This window comes from Narcine bancroftii, chromosome 8 (genome assembly GCF_036971445.1).
Source record: "Narcine bancroftii isolate sNarBan1 chromosome 8, sNarBan1.hap1, whole genome shotgun sequence".
NCBI lineage: Eukaryota > Metazoa > Chordata > Chondrichthyes > Torpediniformes > Narcinidae > Narcine > Narcine bancroftii.
In genome coordinates, this window is record NC_091476.1 from 150,798,067 (window position 1) to 150,818,514 (window position 20,448).

Sequence of the window (20,448 nt, forward strand, 5' to 3'; positions counted from 1 at the left end):
CTTTATTGACCCATTCATCAGTTCTGACCTCTGAAGTAACTGGTCCAATGAAGTACAAATTCTTACTACCAAACACAATTTATGCAGATCTCTCCAACATGAACCACATTTCAAATCCAGTCCACAGAATCCACATGGACATTGTCCACCCCAGAATTAATTGGTCATCATGCAAAGATTTAAGATCATCTGTGATCTCATCACATACAAGGGCAGACCTAATTCTGCCAGTTATCTCGTGTTCAGAATTGGGTACTCCAAATAATGTCCACACCAAGCATAACTTCTGATTACTAATATTCTACTGTTCTAGTTATATTTGCCAAAAACTGGTTAGGTTTCAATTGCTTCAGCAGCTTCCCTGGACATTTAGCATTACAAGTGTGCTTGGTATGAATCCCAGTTCCCTTGTGACAACTCTTTGGTTGGTGCCAGTTTAGACTTAAAAGGGGTGTCATTTGTATGAAGAGGGGAATAATTTTTATTAATTTTTTTAAATGTTGAAGATAGAAGATGGTAATGGACTCTTCCAGCCCATGATCCAGTGCTGCCCCAAATACCCCAATTAACTCACAAACTTTGAACTTTTTTGGAAGGTGCGAGGAAACCCATGTAGACAGTAGGAGAACATATAAACCTTACAGACAGCTCCAGAATAGAACCTGGGTCATTTTCAATGTAATAGCGTTGTACTTACCGCTATGTTCACTGTAAAGCATTTCTCTCTCTCTCTCTCTCTCTCTCTCTCTCTCTCTCTCTCTCTCTCTCTCTCTCTCTCTCTCTCTCTCTCTCTCTCTCTTCCCCTCCCCCTTAGAAGAGAGATAATCATGGCGCTAATTATACAATTCATGTCTTCCTATTTAGGTTCATGTCCCTTCCCTTCTCTCTGGAGATGGCGGAAAAGAAGCCCTCAAAGTAGAAAAAGAAGAAGAAAGAAGAGACCAGCATGAAGATGATAGTTCGACACCAAAGAGGCTGGAGCCAACACGAATTAAGATCTTTGATGGAGGGTAAGAATAATGTTCTAATTTGTCTGTTTGGAGTGATGATGCTTTGCAGCTTATGCGTAACCTTTACTGTGAAGGAGAACTTCCTCAGGGATTGAAAAGTGCCACCCATACTTGTTAGAATGGTTATGCTTATATTTACTATTGAGGTTTGAGGTAAAATTTCACCAAGGGTTTTAATGTCAGAGAAGTCAGGAAGATTTGTTTGTCCAGGGAAGAACATTGCAGAGTTGGCAATAAACTCTGTTTCTTCACCTTGCAAGAAGGTCAATGGAGGTGAAGGAATTTCTGGGCCCAAGCAGTACTTTTTGTCCTCATCAAAACTGAGATTGCATCTAACTAATGAGGAACCTGGATTAATATTGTATTTCTTGATTCATTCACTATCTGTCTCGAGAAATCACTGAGGAATTCATAACGGGCGATCTCCCTCTTGCACCACTGGTCCCATTGCTCTTTGATATCTTGCTAATGCATGATGTAAAGTAATTTGGCAGGGTGTCTTGGTATTAAACCCTACCAATTGATCTTTAGCATGCTGCCCTGTAACTTCATCTTTGAAAATACGAGCCAGCAGATGCAAACTGAAATGCAGCAAGAAATTCTACAAATTGTTTATTGTTCCCTCTTTGTTAAAATAGATGTCCAGATGTCAAATATTCTTATGCTTGTGCAAATGTTTTTTAATTCTGAAATTCGTGCTTAGAGATAGCACTGGCATTTCAATGTGTTGTCAGCTACAAGGGGAAACGGTTTAAGCTTGAGAATTTCATCTCTGAGAGAGAAATTAAAAATGTTGAACCTGCCACCGCAAAGAGTTGCAGAGGGGAATGGGGTAATTAAAGATAAAGCTGGTCAAATGTGGAGGAGGAAGAATTAGCAGGGAATACTGAGAGTAAGATGATCCTGTAGTTAAATTCATTGAAATTCCATGTAATATTGCTTATGTTGGCAAAAGTGAAACTAAATCTACTGAAAATGCATGGGGTTTAAAACCATCAGGAAATACGTCCGAGTACTTAAATGTTTGAAAGGAAAAGAGAAAGGGACCTAACCCCTGACCTGCTCTTACAAACCATTATGCTTGCTTTCTGGCCCTGGTAAACCAGCAGTTAATATATTTAAATCAGTGGCTTTGAAAGGCTGTGAAATGTGGGCATGCATGCTCTGCACACTGAGCTACACAGGTGAGCAATGTTAAAGGATAACTGCAAGTTTATTTGGGTGGTGCCCTTTAGTATGACTTTTTGGGAATTATTAGCACACTACCCATTTGTGTTCTGTGCAGTGAAGTCTTGGAGAGAGAAAAACTGGGCAGCATTTTCTCCAAGTTAAAGTTTCTGATTTCCTTGCGCCTTTCTCGCTCTTATTTTGTTCATCATTTCAATTACTTTGGGTTTGACATTGTCCAAGTCCTCTCCATCTGAAAAGTCTGCTGAAAGCTAGTCACCAAAGATATTGTTCAATCAGAATCTGGTTTTAATGTCATGAATTCATGTTATGACATTTGTGGTTTAGGGATTTTTTAGAGCTCCTTTGAAAGACTAAATGTCTATTCACTGTGCACGTGTGTGCACACATGCAATGGCCCACATAATTTCCCACTGAATAAACACACCATAGTTTGGAGGATGTAGATAACCTTTAAAGGTCAAGCTTTCTTATGATATAGTTCCCAAAGAGCTGTTTGAATGTCAATCATGATTCTGTATTTTATGTGCTAAGTTCATTCAATTTCTCAGTTGCTTGGATTCTTGTGTCATGAAATATTATCTCAGTATTTACTTTAATATAGTGCAGTGCAATTATTCAGCTAAAGAAAATTAGTGCCTCTATGAAAGTAACACAAGATGAATTTTAAGATCAATATTTATTTTGCTCGAGGAAGAGTAACACTAGATGTAGAAACAGGTGACATAAGCTGTCAGTGTGAGACACCGCTAACTTTATAACTGGTACAGAGCTGTGACTTGATGTGTAGAAAAAATATTCTTCCAATTGCTATGTTTGCCAGGTGATGAATGTAAAGATGTTAAATCATGTTAAATCAGAAGCAAAGCATGATGTCTGCTGGTCAAATCTGTTTAACACCGATTTAAAAAAAAAAAATTAATTCATTACCTCTTATTTGGGCATTCCAGGCAAAACCAACATTGATTGCTCATCCCTCTTCATTCATGAAAAGCAGTGACCTTGAACTTGAACAGTTGCTATCTTCCTGATGTTCCACCATTTAGACATGTCAGTGATGAAGGAAGGGTGATAGAATTCAGGTCAGAGTGGGATGTGTCCAGAAGGGAAATGTGGAGATGTTGACTTTTGACTGTGATCTTCTTTGTCCAGAGATTTATGATCTCCGAGATCAAATCATCCAAGCCTTCTGGGTTACGCAGTGCAGAAATTTTATTCCTTATAATTTTGTAGCGCAGATGTAGGCTATTTTCGCTGATTGTCTATTTTTGCACTTGTTTTTGGACTCCGACCTCCCTTTTATATAATCTCAGCATGACATTTTGACTTTGGGTACTAATCCGGTTTTGTCATGAATAGCATGGATGTACTTGATATTCAGTAGATCGCCAACATGTTCCATTTGAGTTGCCTTTTCTTCTGGCCTCTGAGAAATAAAGGTTCTCCTGAATTATTTTTAGACGCAGTATGGATTTTTTTTCTCAAGGATAGCTCAATGCTATTGCAGCGCCAGCGACTGGTGTTTGAATCTGGTGCTGTCTGTAAGGAGTTTGTACGTTCTCCCCATGTCTGTGTGGGTTTCCTCGGAGTGCTCCAGTTTCTTCCCATTGTGGGCCAATTGGGTGGCACGGGCTCTAGGGCTGAAAGAGCCTGTTACTGTGCTGTAGATCTAAATATACTCCTGATATTCGGTCCTTAAAATTAGGTTTCAAGTAAGTAACTTGCTAAGAAGACTGCTGAAACCCAAATGGGTGTAAATCTTTGACATTCTCATACTCTAGAGCAGGGGTCTCAAACTCAATTTACCCGGGGGCCGCTGGAGGTAGAGTCTGGGTGAGGCTGGGCCACATCAGGTTTTCCACAAGAAAAGCTCTTACAAAAACATTCCAATGTTATCAAATGTCTTTATTTTTATTTTTAAACACAAAATAAGATGAAAAAATAAATAAATTAACAATTCATAAGAAAAAAAATACAATCAATCAGTAATAAATAAATAAAATGAAAATAATAATAATGAAAATAATAATAATACAGCAAATATAGAAGACTGAAGAAACCACATATAGTTGCTGACTGGAGAAATGTAATTATTATTATTCAGATTCAAATGTCTGTATTAACAGTTCTTTAACCTTTAACCTTTAACTTTCTGAACATGAATGGAACATTGAACATAAACTGTTATGAACATGTCTTCTTCTGCCTACTTCTTACTGCTAGAGATCTGGCAGCGCTTCCTCTCGCATAGTCGAGCCACATTTGGATTAAGGGAGGAGGCAGTTGAGACCCTCAGTAGGGCTTGAAGATGCTCGTCAGTTTGTCTGGACCTGTACTTGGACTTATTGAAGTTCACGCGCTTCGGTGCGTGAAGCGGGAGCAGCCGCGGAAATTGCGCATGTGCCGCGTGCATATAATGACAAATAGAAAATGCACACAAATATGCTTATATTCGCAATAAGCCCAGCTGGTCCCGCCCCCGAGAGGAATATACCCCACCGTGATTGGTAGGTTCGTTCAGCTCCGCACACAACACTGAAAAGTGCCAATCATCAAACTCGCGGGCCGCACTAACATTAAACTTTCATATTAAGGCGGGGCCTCAAACTATCATCCCGAGGGCTGCAGTTGGCCCGTGGGCCGCAAGCTTGAGACCCCTGCTCTAGAGTGACTAAGGGTGGAAGTTCATCTTGTGTTGTAAGTACATGATAATTACAGGCAATGTACAACATAGAAGGATGCCATCCTAATCACTGTATCTATCCTGGTCAAAAAAGAACTACCCTACCCAGCCATATCCATATTTCCAGCTTTGGATCCATTGCTCTGCAATGTAATGAGAGTTTTTATTTGGTCACTGTGACCCTTTCCAAGGAGCGAGTTGCAAACCGTCACAGGATGTGGGGAGGGGAGAAATCTTTCTCTCTCCCCAATTCTTTCAATTTAAATCCTCTGGTTTTTGACTCTCTGCCCTTCCCATTTGTACTATTAGGGCATATTTTAATTTCATACATCTCATTTACATCTTTGCCTCCTTTTTCAAACTTGTCCAGTCTTCCTGCGTGAAACCAAACACCAGCTGTAAAGTTTAGTTCCATCAAAGAAAATTGAACTCAAAATTCAGAGAATGCTACCCTGTACCATGCAAACCACAGAGGGTGAATTTATATCCTATTGTATTGTGACTGCTCTAATCATGAAATTTGTCACTCGGGCAGGGATGTTGGAAATGGAACCACAATGAGGCATATACTGATCCAGCATTGAAAGAAAATTATTAGAAAGAGAAGCACAAGGATTAGTGAGGGGAAGTTCTAAATGTGTTTATTCATTTTATTCTCTTCCGGTTTATTTGGTGGCAACAATGTGTTTGGCTTTGCACATCTGCCTGACAAGGATTGGCTGTAAGGGATCTGCTGTTGCAGAAGTTCTTCGCAATCCTGGTTACAATCAGTGTAAGCTTAAAAGAGTGATGTTCAAGTGTGGCTTGGATTCCCAGACAGATACAATTTTGCCATCTTTCTTCCATCATTTTTCTTCAAGGAGCCAGAATCTTTGCAGAGAAAGCTCACACATAATATAAAACCATCCTTAATTTAATGAACATTTCCACTCTTTGTATCTCCAAACCATGAGAAAATTCCTGACTCCTTTAACCTTTCCATCCTTTGCCAGTCAGTTCTTCTTGCAACACTCCTGGTGCCGCACTGAAAGACTACTGAACAGTCAGCAGTGCTTTCTTTTAGGTGAAGTAAAAAGCCAAGAATGTATCTTTGGACATGGTCATGCAACAGAGAAGCTTGTGGAGTTACCCCAGAATCCCACCCAATGTTCAAACATTACCTGCAGAACTAAGGCAGCATGGTTAGCATGGCAGTTAGCGCCTCGCTATTACAGTGCCAGTGACCCGGGTTCGAATCCAGTGCTATCTGTAAAGAGTTTGTAAGTTCTCCCCATGTCTGCGTGGGTTTCCTCCAGGTGTTCTGGTTTCTTTTCACTGTTTAAAAAATTATGGGGGGCGGGGGGCAGTTGTAGGTTAGTTGGATGTATTTAGGTGGCGCGGACTCATGAGCCAAAAGGGCCTGTAACCATGCTATATGTCAAAAAGTCTAAAGGAGAACATATACCATATATTTTGGCTTATGTTGAGTCTTGAAACCCTCAAAAATCACTCAAGAATGAGGGGTCGACATACACCAGATACAAAAATTAGACCATAAATTCAACTAAAAAAAATTGCTTGATGTAGATTTGGTGTATAAAACAACTCTTGAAACATCAAAAAAAGAACCCAACCTACAACAAATTTTCAAGCTACCAGTGTATTGGAAAGAACTTACTTTGATCATTTTGCTGGAGGCTCCATGATAACAACCACCTTCTAGCAATGCCCAACAGTTCAGTCAACACAATTTTTTTTTGTGGGGTCAACTTATAAGCCCACTAAATGATAAAACCCTGAAAATGAGTCTGAAAATAGGGACCCGACATCACTGAAGGTCGACTTGTATGCTGAAATATATGGTAGTTATTTTCCCATTACAATTTGTGAGAGGTTACTGTGCACGAACACGTGCAGCACAACAGAGACTACATTGAGAGGCCCTTCAATCGTTGAGGTTTCCACCATTTGCATGGTTTATCTTTGGACACTGCACAAAGCAGTCAGTGATGGTGCTCCTACCTTTATTGCCCAGTGCACCCACTAGGTCTGTCAAAAGTGGGACATTGCCTTGGACCACAGCAGATGGTTTTCGAAACATTTTTTTTGTGTGGCTCAATGTTGTCGGGCAGTAGTTCATATTGTTTATTTATATGGAAGGCTCACAGTGCCTGGTACCTGGCATAGATCAGCTGAGTGGTTAGGGTTCTGGCCCAACCTTAGCCTAATCTATCTCTAAATTGAGAAGTCTTACCTTTATGCCATCAGCACACATTGTTGACTAATAGCAGTTGATTGAAAACACAGAAGTGCTTTAGGAACTCAACAGGTCACGCAGCACCCATGGACACTGTAAGACTTGCTGAGTTCTTCCAGCGCTTCTGTGTTTTTCCTACAATCACAGAGTCTGCAGACTTTTTGTGTTTCACAGGAACTGACTGAAGCGTGGTTGGATAGAGTTTTGTACTTGGCAGTCGTCGGCATTTGGTTAAATTTCCAATTCTTTTATTCCATTCTTGACAAAGGGTTTCAACCCAAAACCTTGACTCACCATTTCTACTCTGGATACTGTCTGACCTGCTGAATGCTTCAAGCAGTTCTTTGCTTAACCCTTTGGGCTCTGTGTCCTTGTTTGCAAGGACAACTAACAAGTGCATATACTCAGTGTCCCGATTTTCAGGGACTACCAACAAGCACACATACTCCGTGTCCTTGTTCCCGAGACTGGGTTTTATACCCAACCACCAGCTGGATTGTACTGGTGTTCTAACTGAAGTTTACCTGTGGAGCCAACCTTGAGAACATATTATGAAAGGTTAAAAATGGCCAGAGTCCAAAGGGTTAAGATTCCAGCATCTGCCGCTTTAGTGTTCCTGTTTTGCATTTATTCATAATTGGATTTCAAGCCTGTTGCATTTGATCTGTCATTTGTGTCTTCCATTTCACATTAAGTCATTCCATTTCCCTTGCAATGCTCAATCAGTGAGAAATTAGGGAAAGCCATGTCAAGCTATTTTGTTGGCAAAGAGCTATTGTTCTTGTTAGCATTTTTTTCATCTGTTAATTCCCCTGGGGGCTGAAATGAGGTCAATAGAGAGCTAACTGGGACTGTCTGCTGAGGTGTACTACTGATTGAATCCTTTGAGTAAGAGCAAAAGAAGCAACTTGCCAGCTGATTCATTGCTTCAATGCAATCACAGCTCTACACCCCTTGATTTTAGTCTAGGTCATCTGTGGTTCTTCAGATGCCACCTTTGTTTCTTAGTCATTAAGTGTAAGCTTTGTTTTTAGTAAATTCTTTACATTCTGCAATGAACTTTCTTGGAGGTTCGGGTTCATGCGTGTGAGAAGTGAGAATCTCGAACAAGTCGAGTCTAATTTATTCAAGACCTCTTGCACAGACTGGTCCCAGAACATTTTTTATACTCACAGTTGATTCCTTGGTTAGTCGCATGACAAAATCCGAAAGGGATGTCAGCTTTATTATCCATTGACTTTATTACATATGCAATACTATGGATTCAAGTCCAATTTCAGAATATCTTAGCCAATGGTCCCCATACAAAACCCTCAACTGGTAAAGATGCTGCCTTTTGGTTGAGACTTTTAAACTGAAAACGCATCTGTCTTTGCAGATCCCTTGGTGTGACTTAAAAGAAAAACCTGGGCAATCTCTCTGGGTTCCTGGTTGACGTATGCCCTGACCAATGTCAAACTTAAACTGCAGATTATCTGGTCAGTGCCCCTTGTCTATAAAATGCAAACCACATTTCCAAGGTTACTGTGATTGCATTTCAAAATTTCTCCATTAGCTGCAAGGAGCTGTGGGCTGTTGTGAGAGTCTGAAGAGCACTGTATGAATGGAAATATTTCCTTTTCAGTGAAATTTAGCCCAGGTATGTCAGATCTCACCTTGTGAATTGGAAACCAGGTGGCATTCTGGAAAATCTCTGTTGCCTTCCCTCCAAGGCGATTATCTCTTTTATGGCTTCAGACAGATTTTAGTTCACTTATACTTTTTGCTTTTTCAAGCCTTTTTCATTATTTGTTCCAGTTATTAATAGCAACTTCAGATAAGACTCTCAAATTGATAATGTTACATGATTGACAGTGAATTTAAATTGATCTGTTGTAATGATAGAGTTTTTAAAATCTGTGACTGATTCACCAAAATGTTGTGATTGAATTACTGCATGATAACTTCCAACTATTCATTGTTGCACACAAAGAAAACACATTTCATAACTCCATCAGAAAGCACCATAAGAAATGAGTCCAAGCATAAAAATACCCTCTTTGACAGTCCTACAGGATGGAGTTTGATTTGTTTGTGATAGCCAAATATGAGGGTTGCAGATTCATCTATAGATAGGACTAAAGGTGGCTGGTGGGACAGGGAAGACCAGTGGATAGTTTGTGATATGGTGTATGCTTTGTATGTGTTCCTGATGTATGGATTTGAGATTCTTATTACTGTTGTTGAATGCTCCTTCAATGACCAATGACCAATGACCATCATGGACCAATGATCACCAGAACCCCATAGTGATAATCCACTTTTACAAGGAAGCTTTGAGCTTGTCCTTAAATCTTTTTCTCTGTCCACTTGTTCTCTATTTAGAATAGAGTGCATTCAAGGCATATGTGCGACTTGTATGTACACTGCAGCTCTGATTATCCAAAATGGTCAGAACCGGGCCCATCATGGATATTTTTTTTCGGAGAACCGGTCATTTTTAAAAAGCCCAGTAGCAATGGCAAATCACTTGTAACAGTGTTTATACAACAACAAACAACAAGGGAAGGCTTTTAAAGCATTAAAATAAAGTTTAATTCTCACCCAAAAAAATTGCTGGCCACCACTGATCACCGACACTTCCCCACCAAGGCCACGCTCATGCTGGGAGCCTGAGGATCCCACTTGTGCCCAGGAGCTTAAGGTCCGCTGCATCGCTGCTGCTTAAGGGGGCCCACAGTCCACTGTGCTCCTGCTGCCGCCGGGAGCCCGAGATCTCCAGTCAGTTCGGCTCCGAAAAAAATTTCAGATAAACGAGGATTTCAGCTATCTGAGGATTCCAGAGAATCCAATTTCAGATAATCGGAGTTGTACTGTACTTGTGAATGTAAGATTTTGGAGCTGGAGTTGGCCATGTTCTTTGACATTCTGCAAAGTCATTACTGATTTTTCCATTTTGACTCCAATTTTCTGTTCAATCCCTGTCATCATATACAAAGCCTTCCATAATGTTTGAGACAAAGACACTTTATTCCTTTATTTGTTCCTTGCTCCACAGTTTTAAATTTGTAATTAAACAATTCACGTAATTCAAGCGCATCTTTCAGATTTTATTCAATGTTATTTGTGTACATTTTGGTTTGACCATGAAATTACAGCAATTTTTGTACATAGTCCCCTCATTTTAGGATGCCATTATGTTTGGGACATTTGGCTTCACAGGTGTTTGTGAGTACTCTGGTATATTTAATTGCATAATAAATAATGTATAAGAGAGCTAGGCTTGCTTCTAAGCTTTTGATCACCTTTGGAGTCTGTCGTTGCCATTTTTCAATGTGAGGACCAGAGTTGAGCAATTAAGGTCAATGAAGTCATTATGAGGCTGAAAAAACAGAATAAAACAGGAAGAGACATTGCCCACATCTTAGGATTTCCAAAATCAACAGTTTGGATCATCCTGAAGAAGAAAGTATACTGGTGAGCTCAGTAATTGAAAAGGACTGGTATTCCAAGGAAGATCTCCACTGCTGATGAGAGAAGAATTCTCTTCATACTGGAAGAGAAATCCCCAAATATATGTATGACAGATCAGAAACAGGTGTGGAAATATCAATGACTACTGTCCACAGAAAACTTCATGAACAGAAATACAGAGGCTACGCTGCAAGATGCAAACCCTGGCAAAGGTGGGATGCTTTGGATCTTGGGCAGTTTCTTTATGCCTTCACACTTTGCTCTTGCCATCACTGTGAAGCAGGTTTATCTTGGTCTCATCAGTACACAAGACTTTTATCCAGAATTCTGTTCTTTTCAATACATCTTGTCTAATCCATCCATCCTCTGTGGCTAACTAGTGGTTTGCATCTTGCAGTGTAAGATTTCTGCCCACTGTCCAACCTTTATGCCCTAGCTAATTAAGAACCCAGCAATCTCTACCTTAAATAGACCTCCACAACCACATGTGGGCACAAATTCCACAGATGGGGGGGAGGGGGGGGGAATCACCTTCCTGTTTTTTTCCCCCAATTAATCCATTGTTTTCTTTGGTGTCCTTTGTTATCCTGCCCTGGTTATCTCCCTCCACCCTTCCGGACTATGAGAGTGCAGTTGAATCAGATTACTGGCACGGAGAGAGTCCAGTCACATTGGTGTGAAAATGAAAGTGCCCCCCCCCCACAAATCTCAGAATTAACATACCCTCCCCCAGATAGACTTGCACTGCTTTCCTGCCAAATGCAAACAACCAGAGTTTCAAAGGAGCAAGTATAAAGGTTTATATTTGCATATTCTAATTCAAGGCCAAGCCTTTTCTTTCAGTTCCATTTAACAGTCACAACAACCTTGTGCAATAAATAACCCCAAGGCATTGCAGCAAATCTTATTAAGCACCATATAACACTAAGTTGCATGAAGACGTATTAATATGGATTGTTTCAGATGCAATCAAAAAAGGATTGCATTTGGACTGTAACTTCCATGACCCCCAGACAGAATGAAATGCTTTGAGCCAGTGAATGTTGCACTGCTGTGATAGGAAAGATAAAAGTAGGGAGGCAGAGAGACTTAGTAAATGGAATTCCAGAGCCTGGGACCAAGGTCATTGAGAGGTCATGTGATTAACATGTGAGGGTGCATGAAGACAGCTGAGATGTTGATGAGTTTGGCTGGTTGAAGAGGGGAGGGAGGAGTCTGCTGAAAATTGAGAGTGTGGGCTTGGATATAGGTTAACAATTTCCACCCTGATGGGTGACTGAGACATGGGGAAACCAAGTTGGAAGAATTTGGGGTGAGAAGTTTATGTTGGTCAGAAGATGGGGAGGCTGGCTGGGCTAGAGTAAAAACACAATGCTACAGAAACCCAGCTGATTAAATAGTGTCCTTTATGTAGCTGAAGCCACTTTCAGGTGGCCAGAAAACCTGACTGTAGAGCCGTCTATTCTACCCCAATGCGGCTGTCGAGTGGCCATCTGAAAGTGGAGAACCCGGTCAAGAGGATACCCTTCTCGGGTAGGTATATTCTCCGGCCCATTGTAACCTTAACGCAGGAAAAGATAAAGATACATAACCAATGTTTCATGCTTGAGATCTTCATCAAGGTGTAGAAAATTTTTGACAGGCACCCAAGCAAAAAGGAAAGAGGGGGAGGGGAGGAGCACAGACCCAAAGGCAGGAGGTAATGGATAAGTGAGGGAGAGAGGGCATAGCAGCAAGCAGGGCATGGAGGGATTGCTTTGTGAATGGAGAGGGAAGGGAATGGAGAGCTAGGGAAAGAAATAAAAAAGAAAGGGAACAGAGGGAGGACACAAACATGGCTCCCCCCCTCCCCACTACCATCAACTCAGTCCTCACCTGTATCTCCTCTCATTTCCCTCTCAACTGCTCTAGCGCCCTCTGCCCTGACATAACTAACATAGGATTCCCCCTGTACTCACCTACCAACCCACCAGCCTCCACATCCAATACATTTTTCTCCATGATTTCTGCCACCTACAACATAATCCAAATACTAAACACATCTTCCCTTCTCCTCTCCTTTCTGGCTTCCAAATGGAATGCTCCCTCTGTGACTTCCTCATCCACTCTTCCCTCCCCAGCAAATCCCCCTCTAGCACCTTCCTCTGTGACTGCAGAAAGTGCCATATTTGCCCCCACACCTCCTCTCTCACCACCATTCAAGGCCCCAAATAATCCTTTCAAGTGAAGCAACACTTCATTTGTGTAACCGCAGGAGTGATTCAGTGCATCCGGAGCTCCCTTTGTGAACTTCTCTACATCAGAGAGACTGGAGATTGCTTTGCTGAGCACCTTCACTCTGTCCACATCAGTGACCGGGATCTCCCAGTGGCCAGCCATTTCACTTCTGCATCCCACTCCCATACTCACGTGTCTTTGCATGACCTCGTGCACGATCCCACGAAGACCGCCTGTAAATTGGAAGAATTACACTTGATTTTTCCATCTGGACACTCTCCAACCAGACGCCATTAATATCGACTTCTCCACTTTTTGGTAACCTACTCTATGTTCTCCCTCCATTTCCTTTTCCCTTTATCTTCTGCCTCTTAGCTCTGCATCCCCTTCCCTCTTAATTCACAGAGCCATCCCTCACCCCCCTGCTTGTTGCTGTCCCCTCTCTCCCTTATCCACCTACAATCTCCTGCCTTTGGGTCCTTGTTTCTTGCCCACCCCTCCCCTCCTTACTTTTTGTTCGAGCGCCTGCCAATATTTTTCATTACCTTGATGAAGGGCTCAAGCCCAAAATGTTGGTATGTAGCTTTGTATGTATGTACTCTTTGACTGTAATTGATTCTGAAGGATTGGTCATATCTCGCACACATGGAGTACTGAAGTCTTAAAGCAATCTTTTTAATCAGATTATTTTTTAAATCAAAGATTTGACAATAGCTACTTAAAATTTCCTGAATTTATCGATCAACCTTGGCAAATCTTTTCACATTTTGGTCCATGCTTACTTTTTTAGTCAGAGTTCTGGGGTTCTGAGGTCCGTTGACTGGGCACAGACATCTTGATTTCTGTGTGCATGCACGAATCTTCAATTGGCGAATGTGTGGTGGGTTTGCTTGGCGCATGTGCGAGAATTCAGGGTGCAAATTCAATATTGTCAGGGCGCTTAACTCTCGTGCATGCGCCAACCGAACTCCAATACGTGAACCTACCAGCATGTGCCAACCAGAGGCATGCATGCGCACAGGAATCAAGATGGCCACACCCAGCCTGTGGACCCTGGATCACCAACTGACAAGGTAGTTTGTCAAATACAACATAAACCATGTAAATTTTATATTTTTTCTTATTTAAAAAAAAATTTGGTCATATGTGGAGGAGAACGCAAGTCAGGGTAATGTACGCTGTTTGGCCTGCTGAGTTTCTCCAGCATTGTGTTTTTACTTCATCCACGGTGTCTGCAGACCTTCGTGTTTTACTTTTGACTGGGCGAGAAAAGGATAAGGTTGAAGGCTTGGAGAGTTTAAAACACAAGCTGGAAAGCTTCTTGTGTCATTCCATTTTAAGGCTGGGCACCAGTTTGATTCAATGAACACAGGGATGAGGGCTGATTGATTTGCTGCACATTGTGATGCCAACCGAAATTGGGCAGAGGGGTTTGATGTTTTTTTGTGGCTGGATCCAGAACTCCAAAGGAAGTAATTTGCTAACCAACCTTTCACTTGTATCATTGCATGTGACAGGAAGAAATCAAAGCAGCTTGGCAAACGAACCAGAGGTGGAGATGAGAATCCACTTTCCACTTGGGGTTATTGTGAACTGGACCTCCTCTGCCTGAAGTGTGGAAACAGCAGATTCCGTAGGAACATTCAAAAGAGAATTGGATATATACAGTAAAATCCCCGTTATCTGGAATTCAAGCAACCGGCAGCCTCAAGCAACCGGCAGCCTCAAGCACCCGGCAGTCTCAAGCAACCAGCAAAAAAAAATTGCGGAAAATAAATAGGTAAAAAATACAAATGTTTAAAATTGGTGCCCCACCCCTCCCCTCCCCCAGCGTTTATTTCACCAACATGCAACTCGTCATTTCAAGCAACCAGAAAAATCACTTATAGGCATCTACCAATCCCCATAGGTGCTGGATACCGGGGGTTTTACTGTACTTGAAAAAGAAAAACTAAAGCAGCAAAATAAGAGAGAATGTTGAGTGGAACAAATTGGAGAACACTTTCAAAGAGCCTCCACAGGGTTACTGGGTTTCTTTATTCTTTATAATTCTGAGGAAATGTTTCAGGGCAATAAAGGAAGTTCTTTCCCAATAGAAATCTTTATGTCATGCAGCTCCATCAGAGCATTCAAATAACCCAATGGCCTCAGATCCCATGACATCTCCAGACATTCATACATTCATTGAAAGCCAGAGTATTTAACCCATCTTATCTGAGCTCACAGTGCCTCTGAGTCCCTCTTGCACTGAATGACCTGGGTGGTAGTGGACTGGCAACTTTTCCTTGGTAGAGAGGGGAGAAAAGGGCACTGCACTGTCTGACACCAGCTCAGGCATCTCTTTATAGTGGGTACCAAATTTCAATTGTGTATTTGAAGTAAACCAAGAAGCTTTATTATGCAAAGAAAACTGGTGAAACCAAACTGATTAATTAGGGCAGAGTAGAGGTGAAGGTAAAGTCACAAGCATAAATCAGTAAATCAATTATTTAAGTCCTTCACCATTACATGTGCACCATATTGGTAAATGCTATTTTTCTACAACCCTATGGTGAAGTTAGTGACAGAATTCCTGCTTCGGGGTAATCCATTTTTGAATTTTATAAAAGGCACTATGAAGGCACCTGCTCTATCCCACTCTGTCAATACGCCAGTCAGGACAAGCAACATTCAGATTGCATGCTCCTCCAAGTATGTTGTCGTGATGAAGCAACCGAACATCAGATGACAAATTTGAAAGCTGTCAGGAGAAAAAGCAACAGCCAAGATTCTCCTTGTGATCGGTGGCTGCTGAGTCTGAAGGATAGGGATTCTTTCCCCATGTCAGGTCTTGATTACCTCACCTAAACTGACAGCGCTGAGGACTGCTGTCAGTTCGGAGGTGATGTCTTTCCAGTGAAATGCTAAACTGGGGACAGTCCACGGTCGCAGGTGACCAGTATAAATGGCATCGTTTGTTGAGTAGCAGTGGATTTCTCCACAGTGCTAGGCCAACATTTATATCCTCAACTCGGTCAAGTGTAGGTTGGCTGTTATCGCATTGCAATATGTAATAGCTTGATGTATGCATTGGCTGCACTGCCAAAATGCTCCATCAGTTACTGTGCGGTTTGAGACTTCTTGAAGAGGACTAAATAAATGCTTATTCTTTGTTTGAAACAATTAAAATGACAGGCTTGAAGAATTAGAGTGAAAATTTATCTTCAGAACTAAGCAGTTGAGACTCGAGTACATTTTTGGGAATTCTGATAATTTATTGGGATCGGGAACACCAGTCTTTTGACTCGGTCTTTACCCAATCAGAGGGCATTCTGCTGTGGTTGCAGAGTAATTAAGGAGCACAGAATGGAAGCACTGAGTTCTCTTCCACAAAGAAGCTTTATTAATTGCTGGCAAGATTGTTACTCTAAAGACCACGTGGAATGTGTTGTGTGCAGTGTTACTGATTTCGCCTAAAAGTGTGCAGTCTTGAGGTAGAATGTGATTGCTTGCAGATGGACTTACAGTGAGAGTTTGTTTAAGAGCATTCCACGTTTATTGACCGAACATATGGAGACTCCCTCGGGTCCACCAGAAAGCATGTGTTAAAACTACCACATTTCTTGGAATATACAGATTAGACAAACATCTGTAATCTCCCACACAGTCCCTGCAACCCGTTTCCACCTCCCCATACTAGTATTATTAAAAATTCATTGCAACCATTTGAAAAATTACTGCTACCATCCCCAGCTGTGGGTAATTTCTATTCTTTGGAGCAAGGAAAAATTGGCAGAGAGGTTTATATATAAGAAAAGATGAATGGATATTCTTTTGGAAATCCACATCATAAGAAAATAGCAGGAATTCCAGTTGAAAGGATACAGCGTCCCTTAAATTGATGCCCCTCTTTCATTCCCTAAGCAGCCCTCATACAGAAGGTAATATGTGCGGGCAAAGCCAAGATAGGAATGTATCAAATTTTGGACTCTCCAGGAAATTACTTCGACCTCCATAGCCTTCAATAACATTCTGAACGTGGTTCAAGAAAAAAACTGAACCAACGACAGCAAAACCCCTGTTATCCAAAATTCAAGCAACCGGCTGCCTCAAACAACCTGTATAAAAATTGTGGAAAATAAATGTGTAAAAGCACAGAAGCTTAAAATTGGTGCAGCTAGCTGTTCACCAATCATGTAATATGCACTCTCAAGCAACCGGAAAATTCACTTATCCGGCATTCACCATTCCCCATAAGTGCCAGATACTGGGGGTTTTACTGCAATAGGTGTACAGTGCAGACATTATTGGTCTTTTGCTGCAAGTAAACCTAAATAATTTGCTTGCAGCAAAAGGTTTCAGCCAGTGTATCTGTGCAGCCAGAATAGATTGAGGAGGAATTGACCATAAGATGGAGGAGCAGAAGTCAGCCATTTGGCCCATTGAGTCTGTTCTGCCATTCCATCATGAGCTGATCCATTCTCCCACTCAACCCCACTTCCCTGTCTTCTCCCCATAACCTCTGATACCCTGACTATTCAGATACTTATCAATCTCTGCCTTAAATACACCCAACAACTTGGCCTCCACAGCCACCCATAGTAACAAATTTCAAAGGTTTACCACTCTCTGGTGAAAGGAATTCCTCTGCATCTCTCTTTTAAATGGGTTCTCTTCAATCCTGAAGTTATGCCCTCTGAGACTTCCCTACCATTCGGAACAACTTTGCCACATCTACTCTGTCCTGGCCTTTCAACATTCAAAATGCTTCTATGAGGCCCCCACCCCCCTCATTCTTCTGACCTCGAGAGTACAGTCCAAGAGATCTCAAATATTCCTCATTTGCTAATCCAGGAGTCATTCTTGTGAATAGTCTCTGAACCCTCTCCAATGCCAGCACATCATTTCTTAAATAAGGACCCCAAAACTGTGCCCAGTAATTCAAATGAGACTTCACCTATGCCTTATAAGGCCTCAACATCACATCCTTGCCCTTTTATCCTATTCTTCTATGAATGCCCACATTGCATTCACCTTCTTCACCACCAACTCATCCTGGAGGTTAAACTTTGGGGTGTCCTGCTCAAGAATTCCCAAGTTCCTTTGTGCTTTTTGCAAGTAGATCAACAGAGATGATAGTTCTTTTGATAGCATTGTGGGATATTTTACATTCCCTTACACAGACCGGTGAGACCACATTTAACATCTCCTCTAACTCAACTCAACACCAAAGGACTGCCAAAGGAGCTGGGTTCACGCACTTGAGTATTTGAACCCCATTCATTTGCAATGAAGAAATCCACCCAAAAAAAAATTACAGTTAAACATCTGGTATCTGGCACCTAAGGGGATTGGTAGATGCTGGATAAGTGAATTTTCCAGTTGTTTGAGATTGCATGTTTGGGGAACTAACAGTGAGGCGCGCCATTTTTAAACTTGTGTATTTTTTGCACATTTATTTTCCACAATTCTTTTTCCGGTTACTTGAATTCCGGAAAACAGGGTTTTATTGTATCGCACTTTTTAAAAATTCCATGAACTATTTTTTTATCTGGCAGAAAGGTCATTATGATATTATTGTCTATACAGAGACAGTGGTTTCTGCCTATTAATAAATGCTGCCCATTGTGCCTTGATACACGTATCTTATTCACCCTAATTAAGTCCACAGCCTTCTGTGCCTTGTCAATTGCGGCACTCACCTAAAGTTCATTAAATGTGAGAATACCTGTCTCTGCCACCTCTTCACCCAGCCATTCCATTCCTTCAGCACCCTCTATGTGAAAATTCACCCCCCCCCCCACCAAATTATACCCCTGAACCTCCTCTGCCCTCTTGGCAGGCACCTTGCGATGGGAAAAAGATTTTTACTATCTCCCCTATCTATCTATCCCCCTCATAATTTTATACACTTCTATCAGGTCACCCTTCAACCCCCTCAACTCTAATCCCAGCCTTTTCAGTCTCTCCATATAACTGAAGTGCTCCAGTCTAGGCACCAACAATGGTGGATTTCTTCTGTCCTCACTCCAGTGCAAGCACATCCTTTCCAGAACTGGCCACAATACTTCAGAGGAGCCTTAGTATGTTTGATCAAGTCAAAACATGATATTCCAGTCTTTGCATTCTACGCAATGGCAATGAAAGCAAACACCCCATATGCCCTTTGACATTGAAATGGTGGTGCAAGCACATCAGGGGTTTGAGGGAAAGGTAGGTGGAGCCAAGTGAAAAGAACCTGGGAGTAATTAGATAGTGTCTTCATGCACAATACACAAATAGTTTTCTGTGCTGTATTATTCAAATATATGCTCTCTTATGGGCAAACAGTTTTTCAAACAAATGCACACTTTGTTCAGTTGGTAAACAGTATTAGGTCACTGTCTCCAAGATCAACAGCGGGAAAAGCAGACAAAACCGAACCATAGGATTGCTCCTACAGCCATACTAATTGAATGTATGAGGCTTGACATCTTTGACATAGTTACCTGGTCTCTTATCTATGAAATCGATCCTTGAAGATTTGAAAACTAATTACTGAGCTTTCAATTTTAACCACAATAAAATAAGTAGATTTGATTGCTCTTTGTGTTGGTTGGAAACAGAACTCCAGCTCCAGGGTAAATGCAGTAATCTTTTTCCCAAGACTTTAAGCATTGTAGAGTTTCTCCAGCTTTTTCTGTTTTTACTTCAACCACAGTGTCTGCAGAATTTTGTGTTTTACTCCTTAAACATTGTAGAAGTTCATAAACCATACTTTCTGTTAAAAGTGCAATTGATCTTTGTTTTGAGAAGCTACAAGTGAAATTGGACATTTCTAAATTTCCAGCAAGAAAGAATGTCAATTTGTGATGGTCATAGAGATTGTGTGAGGAGTATCCCACTGGCGGTGAGAGCCATGGTCATTGATGTCACTCAGGAAAAATAAAGAAAACTGAGGGTAGGAATTTTGAGGGCATGAAAGAGGAAAAATAGCGCTGCTGCAATGTTGTTAGAGCATCGGCAACTGGGGTTTGAATCTGGCACTGTCTCTCAGGAGTTTGTACATTTTCCCTGTGTCTGCGTGGATTTCTTTCGGGTGCTCCAGTTTTCTCTCACCATTCAAAAAACATGCCAAAGTTGTAGGTCAATTGGGTGTAGTTGGGTGGCATGGACTCGTGGGCCAAAAGGGCCTGTTAAAGCGCTGTATGTCTAAATTTTAAAATTTCAGATAACCAGTAGTTCCAACCCACACTTCACTCAACTGAAAGCATCTAAAGTAGACGTAATTGGTCACTTTTTCCACTGCTGATTGTCAGACCTAGCTATGCCAACAGATTTGCATCTATTACGGATAGTCCCCAACTTGTGATGGTACAACTTAACGATTTTTTAAAGTTATGATGGTAGAATCTGTACTGTACTTTGAATTTTTGGTCAGGCTAAGCTATGATGTTAATTATCTCCCCACAGCCCCGTATCAGTCCCCACACTGATTCCACTGCTCCGCTCTCCCAACAGCCCTGTGTCAATCCCCACACTGATCCCACTGGTCCACTCTCTTCACACAGTCCCGTGTTGGTCCCCACTGCCCATTTTGACACGATTCGACTTAGAATGGGTTGGCTGGAACATAACCCCATCATAAGTTGATTTACCACCTGTATTACAATAAAAGGGAAAGGAATGCAGCGCAATAGTTA

At 41.4% G+C, this 20,448-nt stretch overlaps 1 protein-coding gene across 2 annotated transcripts in view; it reads left to right on the top strand.

The window, feature by feature from the left end:
• Positions 1–20,448, top strand: part of LOC138741371 (transcription factor HIVEP3-like) — a 63,058-nt gene that overhangs the window by 6,628 nt on the left and 35,982 nt on the right. For both annotated transcript variants that reach the window (XM_069895332.1, XM_069895333.1), the window contains exon 2: positions 865–1,010. In XM_069895332.1, coding sequence (XP_069751433.1) covers positions 865–1,010 — 146 coding nt within the window. The remainder of the gene's footprint in view (positions 1–864; positions 1,011–20,448) is intronic.